This window comes from Actinia tenebrosa, unplaced genomic scaffold, assembly GCF_029948245.1.
Source record: "Actinia tenebrosa isolate PJP-AT-01 unplaced genomic scaffold, QUT_ActTen_1.0 PGA_scaffold10__47_contigs__length_13832649, whole genome shotgun sequence".
NCBI lineage: Eukaryota > Metazoa > Cnidaria > Anthozoa > Actiniaria > Actiniidae > Actinia > Actinia tenebrosa.
In genome coordinates, this window is record NW_028292570.1 from 11,419,805 (window position 1) to 11,432,514 (window position 12,710).

Consider the following 12,710-nt stretch of genomic DNA (forward strand, 5'->3'; position numbering starts at 1 on the left):
CATTGAATAAGTATTTACTTGACTCTGTTGGAAATCTGATAACACAAGGACGCGAATGCTGCACGGTGCTTTTAATAGTTTCATATTTCAAATTTCCCGATATCTTAATAGCCACCATACCTTCGCTATATTACTATAAAACATATAAACTTATTTATTATTGTTAGCTTTGGCTGATTTACACTTATCTTTAATTTCAGGGCGATGGGTCAGAATTGACTCGCATCAAGTTCCAACGCCTTTCTTCCAGCACTTGATTTTTACCTTAAATGCACAGGTCAACTCTGTTCAAAACAGGTCGCACTGTGGACAGCCCGCATACAAGACAGCCTCTCAGAAAATTTCATACAAGCTCTTCGATTCAGATTCTTTTTTTATTGCATTGGAAGAACAAGGCCTTGTTGAAGTTAAAGACAAAGTGATTTTTTCTGGGAACAGTGAATGTCATGAAAGCAGTATTGAGCTCACTGCTGATGATTTAATCAAGCAAGCTAAAGCGAAAGCAAGTATTCCAAGAGTACTAAGAAAAAGGGCTTCTTCTAAGTCGTCTCTGGTGGTCGGCTATGGTCAGGGCAGAGCCACCAGAGAAATAGAATTAATCTGGTGGCCAAATCTGTACAGTTTTACGAGCCATGGAAGACTAATTGTCAGAATGTTCATTGAAAAAAGTGACTTTTAAAATACATAATTGCTACATATGTTTGGAACCCACATAAAAGAACTACCTTTTTTTCAAGTTGAGCTAAAATGGTTCTTATACATGTACTGCATACTGAAATAGGTTGTCTGGTCTGAAGCCCTGGCAGCTGAGATTTTGTGGTTTTCAGCTTTTTACTTTTGGCAATGGCAACCTTTATTGAAATTATTATGGTAAATTATTTAGTATCCACTGAGAAATCATGCTCAGTAGGTTATTATTTATAAGTCTAAATTGACTAAATATTTAGCCTTGTGGCTCTTTTACTTTTTTGCACCCATAGATTGCTGTATATGCCTACTTTCTATGCAATGGTTGGTAGTTAGATCCTGAAGACTTTTTATAAGGCCCTTTTTTCATAATCACTGAAAAAAATATTATTTCATGGAAGCATGTCATGAAATCTGTATCACAGAATCACAGGCGTGTCACCCAAGTGTTTCCGTTGCCAAACAGCACTTAGGACAACAGTATCATGACAATTTTCAATGACAAATATTTATCAGATATTAAACTTAGGCTTTGAAAAACCTGAAAATATTATTTCATGGAAGCATGTCATGAAATCTGTATCACAGAATCACAGGCGTGTCACCCAAGTGTTTCCGTTGCCAAACAGCACTTAGGACAACAGTATCATGACAATTTTCAATGACAAATATTTATCAGATATTAAACTTAGGCTTTGAAAAAGTTACCTGAAAATATTATTTTAAAGTACCAATGGTATTTACATATGTACATTCTAAGATGCCTATATATATTTGCTATAAATTGCATCATTTGTATAAACACATTTCATAAAAAGCTAAAACAGCTATGAATTCCTCACATTTTGACAACAAAATACATGTTTTATGTAGTTTTAGAGTATGTGCCACATATCTGAAAGACAAAACCAATTTTTTGTTTAGCTTTTACAAAATTGTGGATATTCATTGAGCAGAACACTAGATACAAAAGCAAATACCACTACTTGCCTTTGTTTGGATCATGCTCTAGCAAACTCTACTTATTTAACAAAATAGTTGGTCATTAATTATTTCACAGATATATGGAGTGCAATGTAAAATATTGTGGTTGCCTTACTAAAAAAAATAAATTCTATTGACCACTGGCATGAATTCTTGCAGAAATCAGTTCATTTATGATTCTCTTCCTGAGTTTTGAGCTATCACTAAAAGACCAACTAAAACTAGGAATACCTGGCCGCCTGTATTCAATGATATCTCTGGCTGCAAAGATGACTCCAATGCCACAACTTGAGCTGCCTTCCCCTGAGCTTGGCTGCTTTGGCATTCCAAATCTTTGGAATGGCACTTTTCCACCAGACCATAAAATGGATGACATAGAAGGCCTAAGACATGTTAGAACCTTCATTATCTTTGTCACAGCAGCTGATATGTTGGTTGGTGGTTCCATGTGCATGCCATCATCATAGTATGCGATTTCCTGTGAAAAGTCAAGGCATAAAATCCTCCAGTGGCACCCTCCAACATGCACAGGGCAAATCACTTTCTCTAGTTTACTTGTGCTCTGGAAGCTGATAATTGGAGTCAGCTTCTTAAGAAGAAACTCATGATCTGCTGTTGCCCAGGTAAATGTGTGGCTTGGAAGATATGCTATACTTGATGCATGTATGCTTTTCTTTAGAAAGAGCATACATGACATGTCAATGGTGTAGCCATCTACATAGCGCTCGCAAGCCAGGTTACTAAGATCTTTTGCATCCATTAGAAAGCCATTAACATTAAGAAACTCCTCCTGCGGACGAAGTGACAGCAATGTCTCTCTAACAACCGAGTCTTCCCTACCCAGCCATGTAAGCTCTTCTCTGACTTTTTGTTTGATCTCAGCTGCGAAACAAAATAATTTAATTACTTCCAGTGCCTCACCAGTAAAAGTACCAAATGTTCCCAAGCTAACAAATGAATGATTGTCATCAGCTCCTATAATACCACCACTGTGTACATGGTCACGTAGCAACTTTAGAGCCCTGTCCACTACAGCTTCAGAAGGACGGCAGATTAAGGAAAAAGGGTCTTTAAGATTGTTACACTGGATATTTTGTACAAGTGTGATATCAGAATCTTTGATATATGTCACTGGTGGAATGTTGAGGGAAGCAAGTTGTCCACGAGTTAGACCAGGAATTCTACACAATAACTCGAGTGGGTTAGTTTAGCTTAGTGTGGTTGTGGACACTGGAGGAGGTGGAGCTGCGTGTTGGCTGGAACTCTGGCGTGACACTGGAGAAGGTGGAGCTGCATGTTGACTGGGACTCTGACCAGGATTCTGGGGTGATGCATATTGGGACTTATACTCTTGCAATCTTTGTTGGTATGACTTTTCCCATTCATTATGCACATACTTATAGGAAGGTACATCTTCCTCTTGAACAATGCATGCTCCATTTCTCACGCTTCCACTGGGAGACTTTGCCTTTTGATATGCATATCTTGGGTAATCCACCCCAAAAATCAAGGTCAACAAACTATCCATTTGTGACATCCACCAAATATCTTCACTCGTCCACATCTTCTTCTTTTCAGAGCCCAGCTTTAGGGACCAGTAACATCCAGAAAAGTGAAAAGCTGAGCCTTCAAACAAATAAAAAACAATATATTTATAATACAATCACTCTTTCAAATAATCTTCCACTTTAAATACTTACTTTTATTCAAACACTCTAGTGCTTTGCGAAAGGACAATCTCAGGAAGAGAAAATATTCAGCATACTGGTGTGTCAGTATTTGATCAACTGTAAAATAAATAAAACGACTATCTCAAAATAAGCACATGACACTAATTTGTTAAACACTTTCAAAAATATTTCATGATATATGACAACCCTGTATGGCAGCAGCAGTTGCTACTTGGAGATAATTTAAATTTCTAGGATTTTTTTGTTTAACTCCATACATGAACAGTTTGTAAAATAGATCATTTAATTTTTCTCCTGCATAATTCATGTCATCAAAAATTAGAAAACCAATTTGGGTGTTTGATAAATAAATGTCACTTACAACATAAATTGAAAACAAACTTGAATATGTACTTTACACAACACTGACTAGAGTTAATTTTCAAAATGGCTATTTCCCATAGTCTATTTTCAAAATTAATGCTCAACTCTGTTCCACTTTATGTCAGAAATCATCTTGCACATTTTAGGATCAAAATGACTAAATGAATGATTGCTGTCATGCTTCATAACTTTTATTATATCTTTGATGGCTGCTCTTAGCTTTTTATTTGTCCCCTTACTTGATGATATGCCATCTGAAACATCATGGGATGTTGCTCTCAAATAGAGTTGCCTGTGTACTTTGTGGCTTGATTCAAAGCCCTGAGTTGACATGGCACCAATAGATTGATGGTTTCTCAGGAGCATTGAGGCATGCTCAATGGCCATGTGCCCATAATCTCCTGTCCCAAGCTTCAAACCAAAGACCTCCCGTAGGAGAAATCCCCATTCTTTACACTGTGATGAACAAAATAATATAACAGAATATATTTATTTAGTATGCCCATTTTGTAATATCAAACTTGCAGTGTGCAGAATACCTGAATGTCGAATAAGTCAATTAAATGTTCCTCATCTTTCTTGAACAATTTCTTTCTCATTACTAAGGCAATATCATTCCAACCAGAAAAGACCTAAAAAATAATACACATTTATATACAATTTATTTAAACATAACAAACAAATAATAAGACTTTGGAAGAAATTTCAAATACAACACCCCACAGGCAGAGTAAGAGTACAACAGCTTGTTTTGAAAAGCAATTATCTAAGCTTTTGATAAAAAGTAAGTGGATTTCAGTGAGCACAACCATTCTATCTTGGTTTATTTTTAGTTAACCTTCATTGACACACATGACCTTACAGTATAAGATCATTTCAAGGCTTGCATCCTCATAGTCTTTATAATTTGATAATCCCGGGTTAAAGGAAATTATACCTCCCTGCTTGCAAATTGTACTGAAACATTTTTGTGCAACATACATGTACAAAGCCTAAAATAACTTAGCTAAGTATGGGCTACTGCATTATCATATGTATGTACTATATGTTACCTTTATATAACATTCCAGAGCAAGGTCAGCAGCAAGAGTTCCTAAAACATCATTTTCTTCATAAGCCTGCAATCTTTTCTTTTTCTTGGGCTTCTTTCTAGAACTTGTGTTGTGCTTCAATGCCTCAGTGAATTTGTTGGACACATCATCAACCTTCTCTTTCCATGACTTTAGCAGCTCATCAATTCTCTTGCCAACAGCTTGCAAATAAAATAAAAAAGTGCAATAGTAAGAATTGGTTTGCTAACAGCTACATGAGTTTCAGTTAATATATTTTTGGCAATTACATATACCTTGATCTTTGATATTGATCTCCTCTTGATGAGTGCCAAAGTCCCGTACAAACTTTTCATTGTCTTTCAAAGCTTGAAAATACTAAAAGATGGACCAGAAAAAATTAGAAAAACCATATGAATGGTAGATGAATAAATGAAAATAAAAAAGTAACATCAAATCCAAATCAAATACCAAGACACGCTCTTGATAGAATGTTATCTTGTTCAGTACAAACAACTTGGCAGCTTCAACATCTCTGAAATGTTCTTTCAGCTTTGGCAGGGGCAATGATCTTTCAACAATGACAGTCGAATTTTGAAGGAATTTTCTCTCGGTAGGCCCTATTTAAAAAAAATAAAAGAATGCCATTGTAGTGATTACTGACAGTTTCTTTTTTAATGAATAAGTGAATGACTTTGTTATAGGAAGAGCAACAATTTTGTTACTTAGTGTATAATCAGACTGGTGAATGGGATTCAGTGTATTTGGTAGTTATAGAGGCCAATATCTATCATATGTCTTGAGTACAACAGCTGTCAAAAATAACCACATAGCAAAAGCTCAACAACACACTTTGGCAAAAACTTTTAGAAGAGGCATGCAGGTTTCTTTTCTAATTTTTACTAGTAAGTAAGGCTTCCGATAAGAACTTAAGCCATATTTAATGATTATATTTAGTTGTAAAAACCTGAAAATGATGCAACTTTGACATTGTGCTTCTCAACCATTGTTTCCTGTCCTGGTTTTGTACTGATACGAATCCTGTCTTTTTTCATGGTTTGAGGACCATATTCTTTAAGGGCAGCATTGCACTCAGCTAATGAACCAATCTTGTGACAGAATAAACCAAGGGAAGCAAGAAGCTGTTCCATATTTCGTAGTTCACAGTGTAATGCACAAATATTAACAGCTGTCATGTTTTCGTCCAATAAAAGGGTGAGGTCATCTCTAATCCCTGTGAAGCTAGAAAAATTAAAAACATTTAAAACCACTTGCAGATACTTCTTTATCATAATTCTAAATACTTAAGATTAGCATAAGTGTGTATTAACCAGTAACAGACACTTATTCTTTATTCTACTTTTTTTACACAGAAAAAAAAAAAATAGAATAATGAAATAAACACTGCATTACACTGATTAGACAAGAATACTGTATGGATAAAGTAGTAAATTATACCATCAATCTACTAAGAAACCTACCCTCCAATATTAGCTTTGGTCATGGCAAAGTGCTTCAAACAAACTTGATGTGACCCAAGGTTGCACTCAGCACATAACTAATTAATCCAAAAAGACACAAAGAATTGAATAATTTGTTATTAATAAATGAGTGCTTACAATAATTGCTCTGTGAATTAAGTAAAATTCCAAAATGAAACAATAGTACAAATCACTCATGGGTGTTATCATATTCTAAGTCAACTAAAGAATGAACAATCCCGAGCATTAGATAAAAGGCCACAACGGTGTATACTTTCATTTGCTAGCTTTAACCAATTATGTGGAATATCCAAAATACTTTCAGATTTCAGTGATTCAATGATTAAACCTATTCTACTAGGGTACATTGTTAATAATATAATGTACTAGAATATTTATACTTCACATACCCTTAGTGCATGACAAAACATGCAGAATTCACCAAATCCTTTGCCACCAAGTCGAAAGTTTTCATCATCTTTCTTGCACAGCAACAGGCAAAATGCTTTATAGTCAATAATCACTGTTGGGAGATATAAGGAAACATGTACTATAAGTATTATAAGAATCACTTAATCACATACAAAGACACATTGTACATGGCCCTTGCTTTTACAAATCAGACTACTTAAAGATTTTAACACATTCTTTTAATGATTATGAGTTCAAAGCCAATTTTCAAATTACTAAAAGACTGAATTTGTAGTCACATGATTCTAGCAAAACACAGCGTCGGTATAGGGTTTCTGTTGTTGTCTTTTAGGAACCAAATTAACACGAAATAAATTTATATCAAAAGCACGAATAATAATAATTAACAAAAAATTTACCTTTAAATTTAACTTGCAAAAGTTTCCCATCAACAACAATGCCATTTCTCTTGATCACATCTTTTTGCCTGTTAATGTCTCTTACCAGGACTTTAATTTCTTTCCTAATAATGAGAAAGCAGTAATGACTTTGAGTACACTCCTTCAATATTAAATTAAAAGTCCATATTAATAATATCGTACCTGCTTTCTTCAATATTGGCTATGGCTAATGGGCGGACTGTCAGGGCACTTTGAGAAGAAAGGTAAGGATGGTTGCCAGGTACAATGCCAACACTTACTTGATCTTTACCTATATGCAATTTAGATACAATAAAAAATTCAAAACAAGTTTATTTTAACAAAGGTTAGCAGTAAATTGGTTAAAAAAAGCATTTAAGAGGGGAAAGTTTGGAAATAGACAAAAGCAAAAAAAAGGGTAAAAAGACAACACAAAGTAAATAAAAACAAAGTAAAGCAATTGGACAAATTAAACCAAAAACAAAATTCGAAGCAAAATAATACAAGATATAATTTAATATAAACTTTCAAAGCTAATAATGATACTCAATTACCAAAAAGTGGACGTCCATCTAATTTCAGGTGGAATTCCAGAACTTCACTTTGGGTACCATGGAGTCTCTGCTCCCTAGCACTCCACACAATAGCCTGTTCAAGGCTGACTTGATACCCAGGAAGAGAATCTGGTACTTCTCGAATTAACATTATCTGTTTAGCGACACCAAATATCGAAGAACGTAAGGCCTTCATATGATTCTTGATCGGAAGAATGCATATATTGGAGCTTCCCTAAAACCAAACATAATAATTCATTAAGCCATGGGCAAAATGTGACCTTATAGATTCATATCGAAACCTAACAGTTTAGGGGTGGGAAGAACACAATATTATGATAACAAAATAAATAACACATCAAAAATCCACATGATCATAAGGCATCAGTACTTACTTTCCTTCCCAATTTCGTAAAATTGATTATAGATTGCCAGTTTGCATCTGAAATTTTCGCCTGGACTTTTAAAAACAATAACTGCCAATCTGGCATTCTCATCTCGGCAACTCGCTGGTCCCAGAGGTCGTCCGAGATGAGCTCTTCGAATGCTCTTTTTACTCCCTTTTTCTCAGCAACCTCGTCCATTACCTGGCAAATGGTTTCTCTTGCAAAGGACGGCCTTGACTGGGGATCGTCAGTGCAGCATCTAGCCAGCACTGACGCCAGGGATTCCTTCTGACTCGAGCAGAGATCAGAAACCTTCTTCATAATGAAGTTTGACTTTGCTCGAGTTTTCCTTCGTTTCACACGTCCTGTCACCTCTGAGTTTTCTACCTCTTCGAAAGATTCATTGAAAAAGGGAAGACTGTGCTGTTCTGCATATGACAGGCTAGACGAGGTATATTTTGAACTTGGAGGGATAACTTTTGGCGGGATAACGTTTGGCGGGACAACTTCTGGCGGGAGAATCGAGTCCTCAAGATCGATAGATCGTATCGCTGCCTGGATTTTTGGATGGAGGATCGTATTTACTTCGGTTATCTGCCTTCGATTAAAAAGATTTCCGATAATGCCAAATGCAGTAGCGACGTAAACTTCGTCGACTCTGACTTTGTTGGAATTCTCATGGAAGAACCAGCAAGATTGTACCGTGCTTCCATCACGAGTGACCAGATCACAGAGCTTAATTTTCGATATTTCATTGGGAAATACTCGAAAGAAACTCGATAAGGATGCCTTTCTTGGAGAGCCAATACAGTTCTCAGTAGTTAGAGCATACCAAGCTGTCGATGAATCCAGCTTTGCTGAGAAAACTTGACGAAAAATGATCGATGATCGAGCCATAACGCATTACATTGTGAGCTCTTACGAGCTCTACGCGCTGGAAGGAGCGATCAGTGAAGTACTGGTAGCACATTTCGTAAAGCCCGCCGAAAAAAGCCATATTCCAAATAAAGTATAATCCAGTTACTTCGAAAAGAAAACTAATGACAGATATTATACAGTGTACAACTCCGCCATTTTGTTTTTAACACAAGAGTCTAATACCCATCAATCACTACGGTCCTTGCTATTGGATCAGACGTAAGCTAATTAACACCTGGATTGCCTTATAATGGTAATTGAACTGAGTGGAGTGCAATTTGGTCTGAAATCAAACGCGCGATTACAAAATCGCACGACCGCGTAGCGGGAGTGCGATTTGTAATTGCAAGTTTGATTTCAGACCAAAATTGCACGACACGAAGTTCAATTACCACTTTATTATATCCATTTTGAAATCTTTTTTGAAAAAGACGTTTTTTCCAGTTAAACCGACATGACTTACAATCTACAAGCAGTCGATTCAAACATGCTGTCAAGAGAACTTGTTTATACTGATCGAGCAATGATTCTCATTTTGAAAACCAACACTTTCAATCCAAAACTAAAATGAATTTATATAGGACCAAAAGGCATTACATGTATTAAGAATCGTTTACTTACATTAAATAGCAAAACAATCCTGCCCAAAAGGGGTTGTAATGAACTGGCTGTTGTCCATACAGCCAATGCTCACTGCTTGTGTTTTTACGATTTCTGTTCAACATGTTAAGATCACACTTGTGCCGAGAAAACAGCAAAAATCAAAGGTTGTTTAGTCCTTCGGTTGTCCTTAAGAAGTCACGTAGCTCAGCAAAAATCTTCTTCTTAAGAAAAACTTCTTTTAATGACTGTATTTTCGTCGATGTGTTGTTATGCTTTACAGATTGAAAGGAAACCACTTTCCACGATCAATCGCCAAGAAGTCACATTCAAAAGATGCCGATTGCATTTTCCTCCACTGCTTTTCGCTGTAATATCTTCAACTTACTTAAGCAGTTACTTTACAAAGATGCTTTTGACAATTTTAAGTGATTAGTTGGTCTTTTTAAGCCCTTTTTATGGCTTTTTCAGTCTTTTTTTACGACTTTTGACGGTAAAATCGTTCTTCAGAAATTTTTTTTTGAGCCGTGGCCCAACACTCAGATGGATTCCTTGATACAATTGGCTAGAAAATGACATGTCTCTCTTGTGATTGGTTCATATCAGTTGATGTGCAAAATCGTGCAATTTAGAGCTCAAAATCGTGCGATTTATGCTGAAATCACTGCTGCAGGGAACCAATCAAATTGCAGGATTTGCTTGTGATTTCAAAATGGATGTAATAAAGCAAGCAATCGCGCTGTGCCCCTGCTGTGACCAAAATGAATGGCACGGGGCTCCTCATGCACAGGTAGCCCCGTCACAGGTTTAGTGTGTGGTGGGGAAGCGTCATCTAAGCCCGAACGAAATGAGCTGTAATTAAGCCATGGGGCTGTTCAATATATCAACAACACACGGTGGGAGTTTTATTTGATTTTAATTATTCTAAGGCGTAAAAATGAGGATTCAAAAATACCCATATGATACCCATATAATCTGTGTCTGTCTGTCTGCTGTCTCTCGATCGATTCAGTTATTCAACACTAACGGTAAGCCTGGGCTACCTGTGCTCCAGTGTCTCAAAATAAACTATGACGTCATCCAAGTAACGACGAACAAGACAAGACATGAGCATGATGATCAGAGAATAACCAGTCGATCGAGATGCCTTGCTTTACGACAACTTCAACATGGGCTACAGACCTGAAAATAGGGCTCGAATCCAAGCAATACGTGGTCCAACTCAAGCGACAAGTGGGCTGCTGTAGAGAAGATTATCAGATCTTTGTCAACGGCAAAGAATTGCAAGATCATGGGCTGACTTTCACCCCTTGTGGTCCACTCTGCTCTTCCGGAGGAACATACGAATGGGTGCATGAAGGACACCACTTTCATATTATGGATGAAAGTCTGTCGTGGAGGAAAATAGATAGACGTTTCAGGCTGTTTGTAGATGGTATAGACGTCGATACAGGACTAGAGTTTGCAGCGTTTTGGCGTAGAAGAGGCATTCAACTAGTTGTCCTCGGCTCTGTCTTCATATTTCTTGCAGCATTGGTATACATTCTCGTTTTCGCGGTCTTCAAAGTGCATACGAAGTATCTTGGCAGCATGTCAGGCGCGAATGTGCTGTTTTGTTTTGGCGTCGCCTTTATTATCACTGCAGTGATTGTGTTCAAGAAATACTCTCAACCAAAGTCCTATCCTTCTTCATCATCCTGGTCAAATGTGGATTACCAATCCTTTAGGAATGTTTGAGAGACTTTGAGATAAAGACGGTCAGTTGTGGCACGAAAAAAATGTACCAACCTCTCATTAGATTAACCAACGCGCTGCCTGTTTTATTATTATATTACATTTTTCCTCAAGGGATTTTTCTTAAGGGATTTCGAGTCATTTGTTTGCACCCCAAGAATTATAAAATTTATAAAGCATAAAGTTACTCAATAATTCATGAAGGAAACACAATAGAAATCATGACCATGGAGGAGGTTTTATATCTGATATAGATTCGTCTTCATTTGCATAAACTTGAACTTGGATTTTCTCTATCAAACTTGGTTCATTTCGTAAAGAATTCAGTACAATATGAGAACATACATCATGAGTTTTTTAAGTCGTTCAATAAACTCGCAGATCATGTCTGCGAGTTTATTAAACAGTACATAATTTGAATCTTGATGTTTTACATATTGCTCCAACTACCAGCAAATTCAATTGCTTTTTAGATGTGCTTCTCATCGAAAAGCCTAAAGTTTTATAAACAGACATCCTTACAGTTTGCTGTGCATTCTATAAATTTTCCAATAGTTTCCCCCTCATATCCCATAATGTATTGATTAAAAAAATTAACGGAATCGGTACCGTATCGGTAAAAAGTTTTATTTTGACTTAATATAGACTTAATTATAGTTAACCCTGCAGTTGAGTTGATTAGTACTAAACATTTGACAAACTGATTGTTTTCATGTGATGTCATGGCTAGATAGGGTAATTTGAACTAAGTTTACTCGTCCTTAGATTTTTTTTTTTTCAAATTCAAAGATGTGGTTCATGTCTATACTGGACATACTCCCTCTAGATGTGATCATGATGCTGTGAGCTACTTTTCTCAGTTAACCACCAATTGATAAAAACGTGACTGCACTTCGGTCACATGGTTTAAAAAAACTTGTCCCCCACATGCAGGTACAATGTTCAACATTTGCATCGCATGATTCATTTGCACTTGCAGTTAACATAACAGACTCAGAATTTTTTCTGAGTCTTTCAATTTGCAGCTGCATAAGTTGCTTCATATTCTGCGAGGATCAGCTCAATTTGATACATAACAGATATTACCAAGTGAAGGCAATAAAAAATCGCAACTACCTCGGTCTAATGGGAGGAGTAGTAGCTGAACTGATCCATGTAGGAAAGAGTAATCAGTAAATGTTGGGGAGGGGAGGGTGGAGAAAACTTGTCAAAATGTGATCTTTATCCCCGGCTGACATGGGGAAGGGTGACTGCACAATTATGATATAATGGCTTTTTAAATATATTTGGTTTTTATATATGTAATGGCTTTTTATATGTGTAATGGCTTTTTTATATATCAGCTTTTTCAACTCAATTTTGTAAGAAAAATCACAGAAGCTAAAAAATTGAAGAAATAAAGTGAAGAAAAGAAGGAAAATTAGTAATGTAAA

General features: G+C 36.3%; 1 protein-coding gene across 1 annotated transcript; it reads right to left on the reverse strand.

Annotated features, from left to right (window-relative positions):
* Window positions 1-9,154, reverse strand: LOC116295573 (uncharacterized). Its single transcript, XM_089026943.1, has 14 exons — window positions 8,035-9,154; window positions 7,640-7,874; window positions 7,269-7,377; window positions 7,086-7,189; window positions 6,666-6,778; window positions 6,256-6,332; window positions 5,742-6,016; window positions 5,246-5,394; window positions 5,071-5,152; window positions 4,778-4,977; window positions 4,265-4,357; window positions 3,965-4,181; window positions 3,372-3,458; window positions 1-3,297 (listed from the first exon to the last, which is right to left on the reverse strand). The coding sequence occupies exons 1-14, from the start codon at window positions 8,920-8,922 to the stop codon at window positions 2,879-2,881; spliced, it is 3,048 nt and encodes a 1,015-aa protein (XP_088883069.1). The 5' UTR covers window positions 8,923-9,154; the 3' UTR covers window positions 1-2,878.
* Between the last annotated feature and the right edge of the window lie 3,556 nt (window positions 9,155-12,710).

Bases quoted from the DNA above. Each gene is read 5' to 3' on its own strand.
- LOC116295573 (XM_089026943.1), bottom strand. From the start codon at position 8,922: ATGGCTCGATCATCGATCATTTTTCGTCAAGTTTTCTCAGCAAAGCTG. The intron at 5,395-5,741 runs GTTTTTACAACT...TTTTTTAAATAG, and splicing joins CAAAGTTGCATCATTTTCAG to GGCCTACCGAGAGAAAATTC. The intron at 3,459-3,964 runs GTAAGGGGACAA...TTTATTTTACAG, and splicing joins TTCAGATGGCATATCATCAA to TTGATCAAATACTGACACAC.